Raw genomic sequence first — 21,835 nt, 5'->3', positions numbered from 1 at the left:
TTTAAAGCTATGGTTTTAGTTTTATCCTTGGTTTATTGGCACATGACACATCTGACACCACTACATAAAAAACAAAACCTTTTAAACAAGAAGGTAATTAACACTGTGGGGGAGATTTATCAAAGTTTTGAGGGGGCAATTTAATTGTTTTTAATTAATTATTGCAGTCTTCACGTCCAAATAGACCAGGTTTAGCCGCGTAAATCGGCAAAACCAGTCTAATGTGCGGTTTAGGGTGCCCAAAAGCCACCTAAAAAGTAATTGAAGCATCCCCATGGGGGTGAGCAAAACTGTGCGATAAACTTGTGGTTAGGGCGCCCAAACAGTAGTTTACAGTAGTTTGGGCGCATTAACCAGGATTTTAGACGGGTTTAGCCATTTTACGTGGCTAAACCCCGTCTAATTGGGTGTGAAGACCACGATAATTAATGAGCGCCCATTAATTATCGCCTCCCCTGAGAGAGGTAAAGTGGAGAGAGATAAAGTACTAACCAATTAGCTTCTAACTGTCACTTTACAGGTGTGTTTGAGAAATTATAGTAAGGAGCCGATTGGTACTTTTATCTCTTCACTTTATCTCTCTCTAAACTTTGATAAATCTCCCCCTATGTTCGGTTGTAGTGAATGGGATGTTGTTCTCATTTCTCTTCAAACAGCTGGGCACAAAAAATTCCTATGGTTCTTGCCTTTTTAAAAATGATTCTCACTTCATCAGGTAGAATCCCTCTCTCAAAATAGGATCCTGTTTCAACAACGGATATTATGACCTGTCAAATATGATGAGATGATCTACAGATGTGTTCTCATACATCTAGCCTGAATACGCCATGTAGCACAAGATGCATGATGTGAGTGAGCCTCCAGGTCCTGTGCAAATCTGCTAGCACTGGGCATCTTTTTTGCATCTTTTTAACCCGAAACTGTATCTTAGTTGCATTATGATGTACTAAGACTCACCATGAGAACGTGCTGATTAATTTGATATGTGACACTTGTATATCTGTCAGGGCCTGGGCTCTTACCTACCAAAGTTGATTCAATCGCCGATTCCAATTTTGCAAGCGAAATTAACTGTTTCACGAGAGCTGTGCTGTGTCTCATCTGAAATTTAGGGCTATTTAATAAAATCCTCTCTCTCTTTGATGCGTAATGATAACTGGTCCGGGGAAATAGGGGCAGTCAGGGAGCAGAGGCCAGAATAATATTTCTGAAAAGAATCTGCAATTTGTTGTGTAAGAAAACTATCAAAACCCTGAGGATTCCTGATCTTAGAAACATAGGTCAAGGCCTTTTGTTCCCTCAATGATCGTGCAAGTGGCCTGCCAGGCCCATTGCTCCATTGAAGGTATTTATGACGTCACTGCCTACTACAGGCTAACTTGGTATTATCAGACAGCAGCTTATTTAAAGCTGTGGCTGCTGAGCTGGCAGAAACCCAAACAGTGGCATCCAGAGAAGATTTCTGAGATAGTTGTAAAGTGTGATATGTAAGCAGATGTTCCTCTTTTTGAGCTTCCCTCTGATTTGTGGCTAAAGAGCCCAGGTGTATAAATTTGCCATGGACCATGCATGTGTACGCCTCCCATAAGGAGCCTTTGCTAACATCAGAGTTACTATTATGAGCTATATAATCTTCAACAGTGTTATTAATGATGTATTTGTACCCAGAGACCTGAATTAGACCTTCATTTAACTTACAGGACAAACATTTAGAATTAGGGGGGAATTTAATTAAACCCAATATTTTTTCGGCCAAATAAAACAGGATTTAAACTATTGAATTGCCTTCGGGCAATTCAATTATGATTCATTTACAATCCCTCATTCTGTCCTTCATTACCTGCAACGGTGCCACATGCAATATCGTCCAGTTGGCCGTGCAGTACGGCCGACCGGACGATATTGCATGCGACCATGGGAGTGCGCAGATAGTCCGTACACACCGGACGTTCTGTTTAGAAACGACATATCGGGCTGACATCGTCCTAGTATGTACCCAGCTTAACATTTGGAAGCAGAAGGATAAGCAGTTATAAAACAATCATTCAGTCAACCAACATTGAACTACATAAGAAAAATAAAGAATTACAATCTAGTATGTTCACAAATGCAAATAAAATGTGTTAGCAAGTACTTAAACTATAGAACACATAAAATAAAGGGAAATTCAAATGACACGGTCAGCAACATCACAAGACTGAGGGGGAGAACTGTTTCTTCCCCTGAATGGTATGCCATTGTTTGTCTCTAGGAACAATATGTAGAGGAAGAGAATCCAAACGAGAGGACATAGCATTCCATACGGGAAGTTCCACTCTGGAGATTTGAAGGTCATCACAAAAGAAGTGCATGTCCCTGGGATCTTTAAGTGAGAGAAGTGTACCATTATGATGGACTAAGATGCATAATGGGAAACCCCAATATTTCAGTTTAAGGTTTTTCCGCTCATCAATCAGAGGGTCCAGTAAATGTTGCAACTGCAGCGTATTCCATGAAAGGTCTTGGAATGTGTATTGGCGAGCCGTTAAAGTGGTTACCCCGCAGGGGCCTTTCTTTTCGCAGGACAAGTTCCTTGACCGTGAAATAATGTAGTCGGCATGTTTTGTCACGTTCTTTATCCCGTTGAATGTTCCTGGGTTTCAGTGCCCTATGTGATCTATCAAACACTATTTGGGTGTCGGGCCCGCTCAAGGGTTTCTTTGAAGAGCTTAGTAAGCACTCCAATGATGACCTGAGTCTGTATGTCTTCAGGTTTCCCCCCTAATTATTGCCAAGGCTTGATGCATAGCAACAGAGTGGAAGGTATTCTCTCCACCTTGTAGTCACGATCCTCTAATTCCAGTAGTTGGTCAGCAGCCTGAGCAATATCCGCCTGCAAAGCAGAAACTTTGTTTTTAAAGGTTTTTTTTAAAGGCATCACGAAGTATGGTCCTGTTGTGTGGATAGACTATCTAGACGTTGAAGGTTGCTGGCCAGGACGCCCCTAGGAGTTGAGGAAGGAGAATGGGGTGAGGATACCAGGGAGTAGTCCATGTCAGATAGAGGTGGAGGGTCTGGACTGGGAGAGGGAGTTGTAGCAGTGCCAGCAGACGTGAGTTAGTGTTCCCCAGTCTATATTGGAGCAGCAGAGGGTCTTGGGGTTTTCCTGACTTTTACGAAGAGCGGATTTCCTTCAAGTCGACAGTCGATAAATTCTAGTGCAAGAAAAGGATAATAGTTATAATGAATGTGACATAACTAAAGCTATTGCAGGGGTGTGAGCCAATCCTTCCTCCCGCAAATTGCTTACGTAGCTAGTAGAGACATTGACTTATGGGGGGTGGGGGCCAAGGTGACCCAGAGGGGACTCATAGTAGTGCTGTTTTGCAGATAATGGTAATGATAATAGTGATGAGGTTGTAGTAGAAGTGCAATTACTGACAGTGGCCACAAGATGGAGCTCCAACACAAAGATAGACAGTGTCCTTGTTTACTGAAACAAACGAGTTTCAATGAAGATGGAATATGTGTCAGACTGCCTTTCTAGAAATCCCCCATGGGAGTAGTTTCCCAGCGAGGGACACTAGATATCAGCACTGCATGACAGATATATGTGTCCACTTTAATACTGCAGAAAATATGGAAGGACCCTTGTATTTGCTTGGTGCCTGGCTGAAACCGTGGAACAATGAAAGTGCCTGGGGCAAAGGCTGAGAGGGTCAGACTAAATCATACTTGTCTACTTTTGAAAAAGCATTTCAGGGAGATTATGAAAGCAACACTTATGAGCATGAGTTATGGTGCATACACACGGTCAGATCTGTCAGATGAATAATTGAACGATTTCAGACAGTATTAAAATGAATGGAATTGTCCAAGTCTGACTGCAAACACATCAGATGTCAGATATCGTTATCTGAACGCGCATCGTTCATCGTTGCAGGTACACGTCAGATTTTCTTTCAGATATGAATGATTTTCAAAATTCTTATTGTTCAAATCTGAAAGAAAATCTGACCGTGTGTATGCACCATTACAGTGGACGTGTAGTGCTAAATCTGAGAGGCATGTCATAAAATTGCCTTACATCCAAATGTAAACGAGCCCAAAAGCAGTCAGTAAGATCTATATGTAGATTAAAACACACTAATACTTTTCAGAAAATACATGTAGCCATAGGGATCATTGTATCTTATAACCAATGCAGGGAAATTATGCTAATGATCCTATTTGAATGTATATATCTCTGTTTTTTTTTTTATGTAACAGCTTCATAATGGGGGTAAGGTGCAATCAGGGAGATTACTAGACTCTTCAGGGAAACAGGGAGATTGCTACTATTTCATGGTCTCCCTGACAATGAGGGAGAGTTGGCAAGTATGGACTAAATAATTGATTAAAGGTTAAAGACAGAGAAATATGGCAGGCAGGGGCAGAGTTGTCAGACAGTACCTTCTAGGAGAGAAGTACATATTGGTAGCTGCTCAATCACTTTAGTAATATCACTCAGGTGCATGAAAGGGAGGGGTTATTCTATACAAGAAACAGCAAAAGGTATTCCCCAGCATTTGGAATGAAATCAGCAATAAGATTTGAAAAACTACATGGTGGTAGAGAATTCAGAGATCTCAGTTTCATATATTTGCAAAAATATGGCTAAGCCTTCCGGCCACTTAACGGTGTTTCTGTATACTGGAGGTCCCTAGCACCCCAGTGAGAGGCTATGGTGTTAGTGAATGTTAATAAGAATAAAGCAAGAACTATGTGTTAAAAGGTATACACAGGTGAAAGGTGTAATAAAATGCTAAAAGAATAGTATTAGTAGAAAAATAATTTGAAAGTGTTAAAAAGGTGCTGAATAAAGTGTTATGGTGTGCCATCCCAGAGCAGCCCAGCCACACTAACCCAGGGGGCACCGCACCCCAAGCTCATCCCTAAAACTCATAATAGTATCCAATCTGGGTCATATAATTGCCCAATATAAGGCAACATGATAATGGCACATACACTAATATATCGGAAATGAGAGGAGCTCACATTGGAGTCACCCCTAGGTCTTCCTAATGACACTACAGGAATTAGCATGCCCTCCAAACGCTGGTCCAGAACAGCAGTACATATTGGTAGCTGCTCAATCACTTCATTAATATCACTCAGGTGCATGAAAGAGGGGTTACAATAACACATGGTGCGCCTAAAAGTTTTCCATGTAGAGGCTTGTATAAATTGGTGCACGTCTAGTCCCTATGGCCATCCCCATCACCTGTAAATAATGGACACCAATAAATGAAAAGGGAATGTGTGTGAGAATCTAATACGTATACATGGTTTTTTTTTGTAATAACACATTTAGATTGTACTACTGTACATTTGTTATCATGTTTAAACCTTTTTTTATGGGGAATATTTGAATACAATGACTCAACATCTAATGTAAGAAAACTATAACTATCTTTCCATAAGATGCCTTTAAGAAAATTAAGAACATGCGTGGAGTCATGTATGTATGATGTCAAAGTACAAACATGTGGCTGTCAATAAAATGTCCTGCAGTCATTAACCCAGAAGTCCTCACGCAAAGTACAGCTGTTATCAGAAGAGCTGTCCTTTATAGTCGCTATTATTCATGCAGATGTCATTAATATACGTCACTATGCATGCAATATGTGTTGTATGATACATCCCGCCCACAATGTTTCTAGAACTTATACACTAATAAAATGTACTACATGTGTTTAGAAGGAATAATATTATAACATTAAATCAAGTCTCCTCTCAACTCTTTCTGTTTATTTAGGTATTTATTTAAACACTTTTTATGTTTTATAATTGAGCTACTTACTTGTAGCATTATTTGAAGTTCACATATCTGTGGTTGTCTGTGTAAATTGCACCTAGCACAACAGGTGCAGATTAATTAATTCATTATTTTTTATCTATTTAAATGCTGTCTGTGTGTTTCCCAGTATACATCCATTTCCTTTCATAAAATCTGCTGGATTGAAGAAACGCATTAGGAGGATACTTTAGGGGCAAATTTACTAACGTGAGAGTTTTTAAAAGTGAAGATGTTGCCTATAGCACTTCTAAAAACTCTCACTTTAGTAAATATACCCATTTGTGCTGCTGGCATTATCATTAGCATTTCTAGATGGCTGCAGTAAACTTTCATTCCCTGCACTGACCGATGCCTGCAGTGGTTCTCATTCCCGGCACTGCAGGTACATCCTTAGCAGCACACTTTCCCTGCACTGACATGTGACTGCAGTGGTTCTCATTCCCGGCACTGCATGTACATCCTTAGCAGCACACATTCCCTGCACTGACCGATGCCTGCAGTGGTTCTCATTCCCGGCACTGCAGGTACATCCTTAGCAGCACACTTTCCCTGCACTGACAGGTGACTGCAGTGGTTCTCATTCCCGGCACTGCATGTACATCCTTAGCAGCACACATTCCCTGCACTGACCGATGCCTGCAGTGGTTCTCATTCCCGGCACTGCAGGTACATCCTAAGCAGCACACATTCCCTGCACTGACCGATGCCTGCAGTGGTTCTCATTCCTGGCACTGCATGTACATCCTTAGCAGCACACATTCCCTGCACTGACAGGTGACTGCAGTGGTTCTCATTCCCGGCACTGCAGGTACATCCTTAGCAGCACACATTCCCTGCACTGACAGGTGACTGCAGTGGTTCTCATTCCCGGCACTGCATGTACATCCTTAGCAGCACACATTCCCTGCACTGACCGATGCCTGCAGTGGTTCTCATTCCCGGCACTGCAGGTACATCCTTAACAGCACACATTCCCTGCACTGACCGATGCCTGCAGTGGTTCTCATTCTCGGCACTGCAGGTACATCCTTAGCAGCACACATTCCCTGCACTGACAGGTGACTGCAGTGGTTCTCATTCCCGGCACTGCAGGTACATCCTTAGCAGCACACATTCCCTGCACTGATAGGTGACTGCAGTGGTTCTCATTCCCGGCACTGCATGTACATCCTTAGCAGTACACATTCCCTGCACTGACCGATGACTGCAGTGGTTCTCATTCCCGGCACTGCAGATGCAACTTAGCAGCACACATTCCCTGCACTGACAGGTGACTGCAGTGGTTCTCATTCCCGGCACTGCAGGTACATCCTTAGCAGTACACATTCCCTGCACTGACAGGTGACTGCAGTGGTTCTCATTCCCAGCACTGCATGTACATCCTTAGCAGCACACATCCCCAGCTTTCGAGGGAAATTCTGCAGTCAACATTGCTTTTTGATTTCTTCCCGGCAGTGAATGTGGGACACGGTGCAGTGAACTCTGCCTATTACCATCCCACTATACCTACTACTTTACATAACATTATTACTATAACTAGTTATTTATATAGCACACACATATTCTGCAGCACTTTACATAGAATATTCGTTCATTCACATTAGTCTCTGTCCCAGTGGAGCTTACAATCTAAATTCCCTACCACATGCACACACACGTACACACTAGGGTTAATTTTGTTGTGACCCAAGTAACCTACCAGTATATTTTTGGAGTGTGGGAGAAAACCGGAGCACCCGGAGGAAACCTACGCAAGCTCAGGGAGATATACAAACTCCACACAGTTAAGGCCATAGTGGGAATCGAACACATGAGCTCAGTGCTGTGAGGCAGCAATGCTAACCATTACACCGTCTGTGCTGCCCTTATCTACAACCTCACAGCCGGAGCTCAAGACAGGCATCAGGATCAGTGTGCCGGCTCCGTTGGCCGCATCCCTCGCAGCTGGCAGTGTTTCTTCATCCATTGCAAAGGACATTATTCTACAGATAGTGAGGGTAGAAATATTGTAAGTTATAACCTGTTCCATTATTCATATATAATGCTTGACTGTGCTATAGTGAATTGAACAGATTATATGATAAAGGACACATTTGGATATTTGTGGTTTATCCTTAAATTGCTTGAACAGTGAATAGTCATTTACAGATTTGTCCTTATACATCTTTGTTGCAGTTGTGCTAAAAAGCCCCACCCGGCGCGACCAGGTCCGGTGAGACTGTTAGTGCTGGGTGTCTTTTTTTGCTGAAAATGCTTGTAAGTCGCACTGCGATGTGACTAGGACGCACCAGCATACTGTGCTGATTAATTTGATATGTGACACTTGTATATCTGTGTGTACCTGAGTGTGTATAGCCACATTGTGGCACTTCATATACAGAGAGACTCAGTGCTACAATGTAGTGGTTGTAGCTTGTTTTATTCCAAGTTCCAATGTGCTTCATATACAGACTCGGGTACTTTGCGTATCACTCATGCCAGGCAAGTCGCGCTAGGTGGCGTATTGAGGCTAGAAGTACGAGGACACATCTGTATGATGCTTTTTTTTCCCAATAAGGTGGATATAGGGCCTGATTCACAGCATCGCTGCTGCTTCTTTGGACGCAGCAGCAATGCTAACATGTGCTAATGCCACAGGAGGAGTCTTGTGTAAATAGACACCTCCTGCCGGCTTCTGTGATCCTCTTCTGCAGCACTCAACATCGGATCAACATCATGCAGCCATCGTCCATCTGAGGCCGAACATGCAGACTCTGGCCTTGGAACGGCCAGAAAACTGGGCCGATATTCCCGTGTTTTCTGGGTCACATAGCATGTTTCTGCCTATAAATGGCCGAAGCCACCGTGGCTTAAGGGGCACTACAAGCGACGACGCAGGACTCGTTCTGCACGTCATGCAAACGCCATTGAAGTTTATGCAATCCAACCAGTTTGCCTAGAACTCTGAATCAGGCCCGTAGTCATTACCATATTTATTGTGGTTTTGTATTTGTTTTTAATAAAACTGTATATATTTTTGACCACCACGGATTACTTACCTCATTTTAGTGCTGTGTATTTGTCTTGTTTTACTGTATACAGTATACCGAGAACCAATAAGACCCCTTGCCTACTGCCATCAAAAACACTAGTAAAAGCATGTAAATGACTCGGAGGATGGAACCTATTGGTTCCAAAGACCCCATACACACATGTGATTAAACCTGCAGTTGGTAATAACAGCAGCATATTATGGGCCCAGTCTGCTCTGTTTACTTTCATTCATGAAAGGGCTTAATTACAAAATAAAACAATAGGTGATTGTGCCCCAGAATACTGCACGATCGACATTCTGGAGTACATGCACCGATACAAAATTGTACTTCAGCGCAAAGAAAGGAACTGAAGTAACCCTCTGCGCTACGAGTGTATCAATCAGCAGAAAAAGTGCTCAGAGATCAGCTGGTGTACTCATGATCAGACCCCCCTGGGACTCATTCCACTGTACTGTGCATGATGGGAAGGGTAAGTGCCACTACGGCGGTGTCTACAGCCATGGGGAGGGGGGTGGTTTTTGAAGCCAAATGGATGTCACTGGGGAAGGTGGTGGGCTTTTTTGCTGCAGGGGGTTTATTACCAGAGGGATGAGGGAATATTTCAGTGGAGACAATTGGACACTGGGGTTGTGAGGGGGCAATGGGGAGCTACTACCATGAGGGGGGTGTTGCTACAATGGGGACCTAATGCCGCAGGGGGCATCAAGAGTACAGCGTCAGGAAAATGCTATGGAAGGTGTCAATTGCTACAGGAACATCTATGGCTACATGGGTGATGATGCTACAAGAGTCTGCTAGGCACGTCTTTAGGGTGGTGCTCGACTACCCCTGGGCATCATTTTTTTCTTTTTAACCAAAATAGTTAAATGCATTTTGAAATACTTGTTCTTCACTTAATTAAGTAAAAAATATATATTCATCAGTTACATGAAAGAGAATTGTAAAAAATTGTAATTCCCTAACTTCATACTTATCTGTACTCACCTGTACTTTGGGCCTGATTCAGATCCGCTCTCACACATAGCGCTCCCAAGCGGGTCGATGGTGGGCCATTGCGCACGCATGGTGTGCGCGAGCCCCGGAGCGAGTGAGAAATCACTCGCTCTGGGGCTCGCTACAAGACGGGGCAGCTGTCGATGTTGATTGACAGCTCGCCCCGTTTTGTAGGCGGGAAGGGGGGGGTGGCTGCACAAACTGAGGAATTCCCAAAGGAACGCCTGCCGTTTGTGGGCGGCCCTACTGACATCACTAGTGCTGTCAGTAGTGGACTTCCTGCTCTATTAGAGCAGGAAGTCCACTCGGGTGACAGCTGTGCGAGCGGCCTGGAGGCCGGTCAAAAAAAATAGGGACGCCCTGATTCAGAGCGAGCGCACGCAAATATAGCCCCTTGTTCTTTTCTTGATCCGATTTGCTTCAATAGTGCTGGCCAGGTGGCTGCGCTAACTTGCTGGCCAGAGGCACCTCCATTGTTTGTTACATTTTTCCAGCGATTTTAATTCTAAACATGTATTACATCTGGCGACTTTCATTGTGACCATAATAAAAAAAAAAAAAAGAATTGGGGTGGTGTCTTGCGGTAATGATCGCTTTAAAATGGTGGATTACTGGCAAGTTTCCCTCTATTGCATAGAGCGATTTTTGCATGAAAAACATCATTATTTTTTCAAGATCAGCAATTTCATACTAACCTACTCTACTGGAACGTCTGGGAGACTAACAATGCTGGGAATAGCTGATCCTTGTGGATGGAGAAAGACCAAAATGAGAAACACATCATTTTGACCACACATGATACGCTGCATTACATCGCGAAGGGACAGGGACTAATAACGCAGTTAGCAAGTATGGCATATATAAACAGATTGTGTTTAGGCAGAAGTTGTAGTCAATGTGGATTTTTATTCACCAAAGAAATTATGAAATATTATACACTCAGGATATTGGATTTAAAAATGTTCAAATGTTATAAAATAATGAAAAAAAAAAATCCAGAATGAAAAAATCCAGAAATAGTCAGTAAACCTAGCGCTTTTGTAACCTAGCACTTTTGTAAACTGTCAGCCTGCAATAGAGGTCTAAGTGAAGGTGATATCCTGTATATCCTAAACTTTTGCTGCACACTACTCTGCAAATATAGTATGGTGCTGGAACAGTACAGCATAGGGGCATATCCAATTAGCTGCGGGGTTTACCTGTTCGGCCTCGCGCGAGAGGGTATTACACTGTTTCCGCGTTGCTCGCGGAAACAGTGTGTTCCCGCATGCGACAGCAGAGGTAACGGCGTGGGGAGAAAGCTATTTTATTGAATAGCTTAACCCCGCGCCGCGGGACTTTCAAGCCCCAATTACTCGCGGGAGAGGTCCCGCGGGTAACTGGATATGCCCCATAGGGTCTGATTCTATGCTATGCCTAAGATTTTACAGTTGAGTGATTATCGGCTATCTGCACATGCGTCTGAATCGTACGGCACATTCGTCAAAGTCATTACCGTAGTCGCAAGCAGCAAATCTTTACTCAGAGTGATTGATAGTTAAGGGCCATTTGGGGGAGGTAAATGGGGTGTGCCGCTAAAAACGCAGGAGTGTTTGTGTTGCGACCGTTTTCAGGGCATGTTCATTCCTGTGCAGAGGCGTAACTAGGTAAGATATTTGAAGGCTTCATAGCAAAAAGTTTGTAAGAGCCCCTATGTATCACCCAATGGTGAAAAATGTATACAACACATGTAACTTGACAAGGAAGATTGGGCCCCCTTAAGCTGAGGGCCCCATAAAAGCTGCACCTTTTGGCCCTATGGTAGTTACGCCAATGTTTCTGTGTCTGCGATCCTGTACGCACAAAACTTCCCTTTGGTGTCTTAGTTCAGGTGTCCACAGGGGCGATGAGAGGGGGGGAGTGGGTACTAATTACTAGCGTTCCCGCTAGGCTGTTTCAGCGGGGTGCCGCGCCCTGCCCTATTTCTGAAGGGCAGAAAGGTGCCCCGCTGAAACAGCCTGCTGCAGTGTCCCGTGGGTGGGGAAACGGCAGAGCAGCAGTCACCGCCCGGCATCCATTCACAGTGACCGCGGCGCTTGGAGGCTGCCCGGCATGTCCGGAAGTGCCGGACACGCCCCTAAGAGTGACGAAAAGGGGACGCATCATAAAGACATGCCCCCTTTAATTGGTCACGCTCCCTCTTCGGGTGCGCGCGCGAGCCTTTGTAGTGCACAGAAGTGCCTGCCGCCGGACCTACAGTGAACACTAAATTACTCAGGCCTAGGCTTGTTGGCAGGGCCTGGGCTTTTTTTAGGGGTCCAGGTCTACCCCCCCTGTAAGTAACCTCTATCCCCAGCTCAGCACACACTGCTGCAGTGGGGCCAGAGGGGCTATTGCCACTGAGCAGCAGCAGTCTCTTCTGCCTGTGCAGGGGTTGGGGTAGCTTTGTCCCCTGATTGGTTGCTATGGGCAACATTTTCACTTTAGCAAATTTACCCCCTAGCCTCAATCCGCCATGCGGCACAACATGCCTGGTGTGAGTAAGCAGTGCCAAGAGGTGCTGTCTAGCAACTTTTTCTTTAAATTTGCATTTTATTCGCACCGCATTCACAGTGAACCACCACTCAATCCTAACCAGAGACGCTTGTTCCGACTTTATGTACACATGAATTAGTTTTAAATGTACAATGCCATGGCGCATATCAAATTATTCAGTGCAGTCTGAATCGGTTTGTCGCATCGTGTTGCGAGTAAGACGCACATTCGAGTGAAAAAGTAATCGGGAATGTTGAGGAAATAGATGTGCCATTTCACTCACATTAGTAGAAAGTATAGACTAACCCTGAGCAAGGAACAGACTAAGCAATTTACTTGTTTCTACACAAAACTCCAAATATGGAGATTAACCACTTCCTGACTATTCTCCATACATAAATGGGAGCTTAGACTTCAAGGACACCATTGCTGCCTTTTATCAATTTTGTGGAAAGATAGCCAGACAGTCCAGTAGTTTTTACTCAACCATTTAACTGCTTCAGCAGCTGTAATCATGCACAGAAAGTAGGGCGGAAGGGTGGCCAGCACACTGGCACCTCCTCCCAGAGGCCATGCTTTGCAGCAATAGACCGCATGGCCTCTGTCTCTGCATGGCCTCAAATCCTCCTCACTGGCAGAAGCAGCCTCAGCAGTTTCTGTGTTGGCCCCAAATCCGTGATGTCACATGAGGGGGCATGGCCTAGGGTATAGGGTTAGTAAAGCGCAGCCTGGACGCTCCAGGCGGCTTTACACGCTGCAGGGAGTGTGCCTGCAGCACTATTGGCCACAGGGTGCCTTTTCAGTCAGCCTGCTAGCCAGATGCAGGAAACATGGGCAGATGGTGCCGTGCCCTGCGTGATGGCACTGCTCGCATACGACTGCTCACATACCTGTCCCTATGGCCCTGGATACCTGATACATCCTTCCCTGAGAGAAATAATAAGTGGGTCATTGTACATAAATTTAATAATTTGATGATGTTGGGGCTAATTTAGAACGTGGCTTGTGTGTGTAATTATTGTAAAGGGGGTTACTTGTATTAATTACATTGAATGGGCTTGTTATGATGATGTTGAAGTATTTAACACTGAACTCTTTGAGGAGGAGTTTGCGGGAATGATATTCTGTGTTTTGTATGGCAGTCAAATGCCTCTCCATTATATTGTGGTCAGTGCAGTGTTCTGGGTATTGTATGGCAGTCACTGCGATGTTCTCTGCATTATATGGTGGTCGTATATATATCTCCTGGGGATGGAGAGAGGCAGACACCTAGCTTAGTCTTTGCCACCAGATGACAGAAAGCCTTTCTCCACCCCTGTGTGATGCGCACTTAGTATTGAGATAGAGAGGTGATACGAAGTGAATAGAATCATTATATTTCGATGCCCAGCGCTCTGCTCCAGGCACAGTTCTCATCATCAGCATGTATTTCCACTAGATTTCATGGATACTGACTTATTTGAGGTTCTGCCTCAGTTTGCAATTATAAAAACACGCTCTTACTGTGCTCTGTGTGCATTTGCATACCCCTTCCCTCCCACATTCCTCCTTTATAAGCATAAGGAGGTACTAAATCCATATTTTTGGTGGTAAACGAACAGTTGTGCGCTCCACACAAGCTCCTAAGTACATGGCATTTCCATCATGGAATAAATAGAAAAGTTATTCCCAGTAAAACTGAAAACACTAAACAATAAATATTGGTTCTGATTTTGGAAGGGTGCATAGACTTTATGGTAATTAAATGCCTATAAAATGATTGGCATGATAAAGGCTAAAAGGTTTTGCCTATAGGGTGTCAGAAATTAGACTTCCGCATTGGTCAGCCATAAAAAAAACTGTCACATGTATGAATAAACAGCTGATAAGAAAACCTGCATGGATATAAGGTAGAAATACATAGCAGTGAAAAATGCTTTTAAATGCAGTATTACATCTTTCCCTGCTGTGTGAATAGGTTTTGTGTGGCACCACTATACTATATAAATATTTAATTTTGTGGCACTGTGGTTTAATGTTTGTGCTAAACTATTTATGAACCCTTTTAGATATTGTGTTTAAATGACAAGAATCTTTTCAAACTGGGATGGCTTGACGAAACCTGGACATGAAGTCAACTGTTGATTACGCATAAATGCCATTTTCCAGTACCCTTTACAAGTCATCATAAGATATGTCAGTCTTGCTGGAAGTACATACTGTAGTTACTGATATTTCAAATACAAATCAGTGACTTTTTGCTGCTGAGCTAGAGCTTACAGGCAGGTTACAAGCAATACTACACAGCAAACCATGGAGCACTACAATTCCCATCATGTCATTTTACGGAATGTGGTAATAGTATACTTTTTGCATTTTAAATAATCTTTTTTTCTTGAAAATATGAGTAAATCTGGTTACATTTTTTATTCACATGCTGCAAACATATCCATGGAAACTAGAGGTAATTGGCAACTATGCTGATGGATTTAATTACTTATGACTAAATTGGTCTTGGTGTGTATGTGTGCACGTATCTCTGCATCTAGTAAATAAATTAAATTGCAAGCTCTGCTGGGATAGGAAGTGATGTGCCTTAATAAAGTTCTCTGTACGTTGTTGCAGCATATTTTGGTACAGTATAAGATAAAAGATTCAGTAGAACCTGTGCTGATCCTGTATGTTGGTTTTCATTTTTTACTGTACTGGAGCATCAATAATGGATTTTCAATTTTTCTTTTTGTATAAAACATAACAGAATGAATAAGGCTCGCACCACTGGATTTGAAGCTGATGTAGGCTCCAGAACCACTCATCAGTTTATGTACCCAGAAAGTGCTGTGCACCTCTCACCTGGAGTCCACTTGGTCCTGATCCCATTTAAACTCAGAGATCTAACATGGATTACGAATGCTCTTCCACCTGGAGAGAACAACAGGTAAGTAACTGATTGTATTAAAATTCATTATGAATTGCTGCTGTGACTAATTTCTGGGTACAGGTATTGGATTGCATATGAGATGTGCCTGAGGAAGTGTTTTCTAAAATTCTGTACAAAAAAGTTTTCCACTTAAGATAATAAGATGGAAAATGTTTCTCACAAACATTATAAACCATGAGTGCTTCCATAATATATGGTCACATTGGTACCAATCTAGGCATGGCAAACTGGCTATTGAAGGGGCTGTGAGCGCTGTCTAAAATCCAAAAATGTAAAAAAATAAAAATATTATTCAGCAATACTTGTGCATATTAAATTATATACATTCACATATTTTTTACAAGGTTACATACTTTAGATCAAATTGACTCTTACAATTCTTTTATGAAACAGTTATGTGATAGTTAGACGTTTGCTGGCTCCTTATGGTTACACATATGTTAATTCAATCTCTTCTTTAATTGAGCCATTCCCAAAGGCTACCTAATACTCACTATAAGCCAATCTCTAGTGTGATGAAGTTGTCTCAAACAGTAGCAGCCTTTGGTTAGCGATACAGTGTTTAAGTGCACAATATGATTGCCATATACATTCAGACTTTGGGTGCATAAAAGAGTTTCAATTATCAGCAGCTTTGCTTCTGAAAAACTGAACAACCACCCAATCAGACAGGGCATTTCTTCCCTTTGTCCATTTTCCCGCATTTCGGAGCAAACGGGCAGTTGTCGTTTGCTCCCATACATTACCATATTTTTGTTCCAACGAGCCAGCAAGTTGGCTGGAAGGTGATTCCCCACACCTCAATCCAATGACAAATAAACAAATGATCATCCCACTGGCGCTGTCCAATAAATGAAATAAATATTTTAAATGATGTAATAAAAAGTAATTATACAGTAGTCCCATTCCTCAGAAATGTAATCAGATGTATCCTCCCCCTTCTCTCAATGTAAGCCAGCAACTCAGTTGTCATGTGTGCATGCCCAAAACAGAGGAAAAGATGTATAAAGTGTAAAACTTTTAATATATAAGCAAGAATTCACATATATCATCATATAAAAACATTAATATAAAATGCATAGGAATGGACACTCAGTGTGGATATGTCCCTTTAGTTGTAGTAATTAAACAATTACCGGCTATCTGTAAAGAACTGCCAATGGTCAATTCTTAAGTGCAGTGTGATGTATCACCGAAGGTTCCGGGGTATTCTCCTGGCTCTGCCTCAGACCACTGCTGGATTGTGCATGTTCCTGGATGGGTGGTAACCCTATTAACCAGTGGGCACCAAACACCTTGCACCTGTAACAAACCTCACTAGTTTCATTCAGTGGGTTAGGATGACGGCTTTGTAACGATGGTGCTGCTCAGCAATAGCAAAGACTCTGGTACTGTGTTAGACACTTTGCTAACTGCTACACGTTCTCTTCTCAAATATCACTGGCAGACAGTAAAGACGACATGCTGCATTGATGGGAGTGTGCGTGTGTGCCGGGGGCTCCTGGCCATTAATATGCCTCTGTATGGATGGATGTATATCCAGACCTGTGTCGATATCACATTTCCTGTTCTTCTAATACAATTTAGAAACAATACAAAAAGTTATCTAAAAAATAATGTAAAACAAAGTATTTATGTTCTTTTATTACCTTGCTTCCTTATGTTCTAATAATGGTTTGGTTAGTGTTTTTTTTAAATGAAGACATACTGTATGATAAAAATAATCCTCCTAGCAATGTATGTAAATAGTAATGTGTCCTGTAATGTTTCTTTAAGCACACAGGTGAAGAAGAAGAAGAAGAAGTTTTTAAAAGCTGATAAAGACAAGGTAAGCTCTATGTGAATGATTAATTAGTGTGGTATAATTGGGCTGTCATTTGCTAAATTAGAAATTAAAATTTTTGACTCTCCTAGCATAACAAGCACATTCACAGTCCATTCTAGGCAATAAAATATTTTATAGATAAACTTGAACACCCTAACCATAGAGTCACCCACATTACGGGAGATTTGGTCATTATGAGTAAACCGTTCAGCAGACTCAGTAGAATATTGATGTAATTACCTAGAGATAGAGTTGAGTGAATGATTGGCAGGACCGAGGGGAAGATAAGTAAGGGGGACAGTATGCTTTGTACTCTGTAAATGATCAACAAAACGATTGTCTTTTATTAGTTGGCCTTTGGATTCATTGATAATCACAACATGGAATTTGTTATGCTGTAGACTATGGGGGAGATGTATAAAACCTACTAAATAGTGGACAAGTGGAGATGTTGCACCAATCAGCTTATACTTCTGAATGGGTTGGAATGAACAAAAATATGTATATCAGTGTGTATCTGTAGACACAGTGGTCATGATTCTGGGAAGGACGCTAATTCAATTGCATCTGCGATTTCACACGCAATGCAGCAGAGAAAATATGCTAATGTTTGCAAAGACCAACCGAGCATAAAGACACCCACTGCTGCCTTCTTACCTGCCTACAACGCATACCAGCGTAATTATCAGTAACATCGCCGCATATAGGCAGCCATCTTGCCCTTGTGGTAGGTTTGACCTGCCACAGCCTTGGGAGCTCTTCAGACACGCAGAGCTGCATATGCAATCGCAGTGGCTAATTTATGTACACCCATGTAATGGAGTTTAAATGGACAGGCACGCCTGTGTTTCTCAGACCACCCCCAAATGCTGACAACCTGTCACTCACTCTGCGATGGATTCCTATGTGCGTCCGTGCCTGCAATGCGGCTTATACATATGCACAATTACAAACAATCGCTCAATTGCATGCGTAATCGCCTTTGCGTCCATCTCTGAATCAGGCCCAGCGTGCAGGGCTGCCATCAGAAATCGTGGGGCCCGGTACTGACAAAATAGGCAGGGCCCCCCTGGGGGAAGGCGCAGAGGTGGGCGGAGCTGTGCATAATATGGGTGGAGTTACACTGGGGGGTGGGACGTCAATTGGTGACTAAACCTGTTTCAAAATTCTCAAAGTTTGGTGTCGGGAAGGAAGGATGGACATGAGGACACACGGCTCGGAAGCCTGGACTGGGAGGGCACAGAGAAGGCTGGACTGGGGGTGCACAGGGCAAGGAAGACTGGAGCCTAGTTGGGGGGCACATGGCAGGGAAAGCTGGCTGGACTAGAGGGGGGCAGGGCAGGGAAGGCTGGACTGGGAAAGGGGGACAGGGCAGAAAAGACTGGCTGGATTAGAGGGCATAGGGCAGGGAAGGATGGCTGATTTAGGGTGAGCACAGGGCAGGGAAGGCTGGCTTGATTAGGGGGAGCACAGGGAAGGGAAGGCTGGCTTGATTAGGGGTAGCACAGGGAAGGGAAGGCTGGCTTGATTAGGGGGAGCACAGGGAAGGGAAGGCTGGCTTGATTAGGGGGAGCACAGGGAAGCGAAGGCTGGCTTGATTAGGGGGAGCACAGGGAAGGGAAGGCTGGCTTGATTAGGGAGAGCACAGGGAAGGGAAGGCTGGCTTGATTAGGGGGAGCACAGGGCAGGAAAGGCTGGCTTGATTAGGGGGAGCACAGGGCAGGAAAGGCTGGCTGGACTGGGGGGGGGGGCACAGGGCAGAGAAGGTTGTCTGGACAAGGGGAACACAAGGCAGGCGAAGGCTGGCTGGAGTAGGGGGTTAGGGTAGGGACGCCAGCTGCACTAGGTGGAGGGGCATATGGCAGGGACTCTGAGTCCTACGTTGTTTCTCAGCGGGCCCGGGAGACAGCGGCGCAGATATACAACGGCAGCCTGGGAGTAACAGCGCAGTGCTGCCAGCAGTATTTCAAATATGGCATTGGCCGCGAGCCAATCACAGCTCGCGTACCAGCAGCCAATCAGGAGCGGCCATCGCGGCCACTCCTGTTTGCTGCCAGTCCACGAGCTGCAATGGTTCGCGGATGGTGCAATGTTTCAAATACCGTTGGAGGCGTGTTTTCTCCCAGGCTGCCGAAGCCCGATTCATATCTTCATATCTTCTGCCCTGCTGTCACCGGGCCCCAGCTCTCTCCAGGCCCAGCAGACCCCCCCCCCGATGGCAGCCCTGCCAGTGTGTACCAGAATGCAACACACACATATATACAGTGAGAGAAAGAGCAGTGGTGACAATAGGTGTTATTCACAAAAGAAACAATTTATTATCATATTGTAGGACACATAAAAACTATATATATAAAAAAGTCACAGTAGTAAAATCACCTTAACATCAAAATTAGCAAAAGGTAAGCCTAATGGTGCATCCACACAGTCAGATTTCTTGGTCGATTTAAATAATAACGATATAGTTTGATCGTTTAAACCAACCTTTTTTTGACCCTTCAAAAGACCAAACAATCTAACGATGCGCGGGCATGGATGGCCTGGTTACTATATAGACCCTCAATCGTTGATCGGGGGTCGTTATAGTAGTTGGGGAAATGGAGCATGTGCTGGATGTTTGATAACGATCATCCAGCACATGCTGGTCGATCAGACGATATCTGATAGTTGTCTGATCTGACCGTGTGTATGCACCATAAGTAAGTCTAAGCCAGGCAGTCCCTGAGTGTATAAACTTGTGCTGTGTAACAATGTATCAATTTCTGGCAACAATTAGATTTTCCAGAGTAATATAGTCTCGACAAGTTGATCCTTTCTTAGAAATTCATTCCTTATACTGGATATACACTCTACAATTATCGGGCCAATTCGCCCGATATCCACTGATCGCCCAGATAATTGTAGTGTGTGCATGGCCGACCGAGGGTTAAATATCTCTTCTAACATCCTGTATCATAAACCTTAATTTAGTATAAGTCAAAATGTAGCAGATATTCTTGGAGAGAGATACATATAATTAGTCCAGAATAAAAGAATATGTTGAAGATATTTGGTTCCAAATATATGAAGCTACATTCACAATGATGGCAGTCAGCCAAATCCAATCTATTAGGCTCCCGGTTTACTTTTACTGATCGCAGATAGCTGCCAAGAGCAGATGGTAAAAGGTTATAATGGTCACTGATTACCGTCGGGTGCATAATAAACAGCAAAGCCTCCAGGAGGGGGGTTGATGTTACAAAACTCACAGCCCTCTTGTGAAGAAATGTCCGCTGGCTATTAGGGAGAGCGGATGATAATCCCCACTTACAGCAGGCTATTGCAAGCACCAGTTGTCGCTAGATAGTAAAAAACAGAGCCCTCTTACTTGGAAGAATGTCTTGTGCTGCCGGAATTAGCTCCTGTTAATGTTGACCCACTGCTGGCTGTAGTGGGTGACCAGCAGCTGTCAGATAGATGGTATGGTTAGCGAGGTCTCCATGGGAATGGTGATTACAGGCTGCCTGCTCTCCTGAGAAGTGTTTAGAAGGACAGATTCTCAGACCATGCTGTCAATGGAGTCCTGCTTGTGCATAGCAGGAACTGCTTCCAATACATGTGTTTTGCCTATAGCTTTCTCAATTGAATTTTATAGAATGTACTATATATACACACAGTATATATATAAGCTCCTCCTCTTCCACAGTTTATTTTTTTCATATATGTAGCTAGTGTAGGCAGTGTTTTTTGCATTGAGCTAAAGGTGCCTTCTCTCTTATCAGGGACTATAATTATAAATTATAGTCCCTAATCTGTAATCTGTAGACACAGATTACAGATGTGTTTTCATACACCTTTTCTCTAGGCATGCAAAATAGTCACACTTGGCGCAGCACGGTTTTAGGACACAGACCCGTATTCAATCAGAGGAGAAAAGCTGTAATCGGCTAAATAGTTTCGCCTATTGCCGCTTTTCGCTTGGTCGGAACTTATCTTCAAATTCAACTCCAGACGGAATTCGCCTAAGCGGACACTCAATGCAATGTAATAGGCGAAAAAGTTTCTCCAATGAATAGCAGGTGAAAAGAAGTGCAAAATCTTTATTTTGGGGTGCAATGTGGGGAAACGACCCAGAACCCTTGGCACAGTCCTCCAAAGGCCAAATCTTGAAAACATTTAAAAAAAAAAAAAAACTAAGAACACCACCACAAAAAGTACTTTCATTTTTGGTGCGAAAAAGTAAAAAGTGGGGGAACAAGCATAAACACTAGCGAAATAGACTTCTTGGGGGTCTGCAAGGATGGGTCACGTGTTTTGGAGATTGCAGGTGCATGTACCAGGTGCGTTTTTGAAATGTTTTAAAAGTTCACTTTAGAAACATTTGAATATGCTAGCACCCATTTTCAAGTACCCCAAATTTGTCTGGACTACTTATTTTCACCAAAACATACTGCATTATGGCATTCTTCACCACTTTTGCATAGACGCTAATAAGAAGCAATTTAAACGGTATGCAATCGGGAAGCCGACTGCCTAAATACCAGCAGCCGGCTTCCTGACTGTCATATCCCGGCAAGGGTGAAATGCCGGGCGTCCGCGAGCGGACAGCCGCGGGGGGGTGGGGGGGATGGTTAGGTTTAGTGTTCCCGGGGGGGACTTAGGGTTAGGCACCCCCCCGAGAGGGTTAGGCTAGGGGTAGGGAGGGTTACGGTTAGGCACCCCCGGGGGGGATTTAGGGTTAGGCACCCCCC

The 21,835-nt window shown here is 43.6% G+C and overlaps 1 protein-coding gene and 1 long non-coding RNA gene across 2 annotated transcripts in view; one reads left to right on the top strand and one right to left on the bottom strand.

Annotated features, from left to right (window-relative positions):
- Window positions 1-21,835, top strand: part of LOC148514969 (CMP-N-acetylneuraminate-beta-galactosamide-alpha-2,3-sialyltransferase 2-like) — an 86,887-nt gene that overhangs the window by 52,749 nt on the left and 12,303 nt on the right. Inside the window, exons 4-5 of the mRNA XM_088480675.1 lie at window positions 15,098-15,277; window positions 17,057-17,108. Of these exons, the coding sequence (XP_088336801.1) occupies window positions 15,098-15,277; window positions 17,057-17,108 (232 nt within the window). The remainder of the gene's footprint in view (window positions 1-15,097; window positions 15,278-17,056; window positions 17,109-21,835) is intronic.
- Window positions 998-21,835, bottom strand: part of LOC148514968 (uncharacterized) — an 87,134-nt gene continuing 66,296 nt past the window's right edge. Inside the window, exons 4-5 of the long non-coding RNA XR_015879438.1 lie at window positions 15,193-15,261; window positions 998-3,194 (exon numbers count right to left, since the gene is read on the bottom strand). This is a non-coding gene — a long non-coding RNA (uncharacterized LOC148514968). The remainder of the gene's footprint in view (window positions 3,195-15,192; window positions 15,262-21,835) is intronic.

The sequence above is a fragment of the Taudactylus pleione genome, unplaced genomic scaffold (genome assembly GCF_031769625.1).
Source record: "Taudactylus pleione unplaced genomic scaffold, aTauple2 ptg000256l, whole genome shotgun sequence".
Taxonomy (NCBI): Eukaryota; Metazoa; Chordata; class Amphibia; order Anura; family Myobatrachidae; genus Taudactylus; species Taudactylus pleione.
Note: the sequence above shows the minus strand (reverse complement) of the source record. Positions and strands in the feature narration are given on the sequence as shown.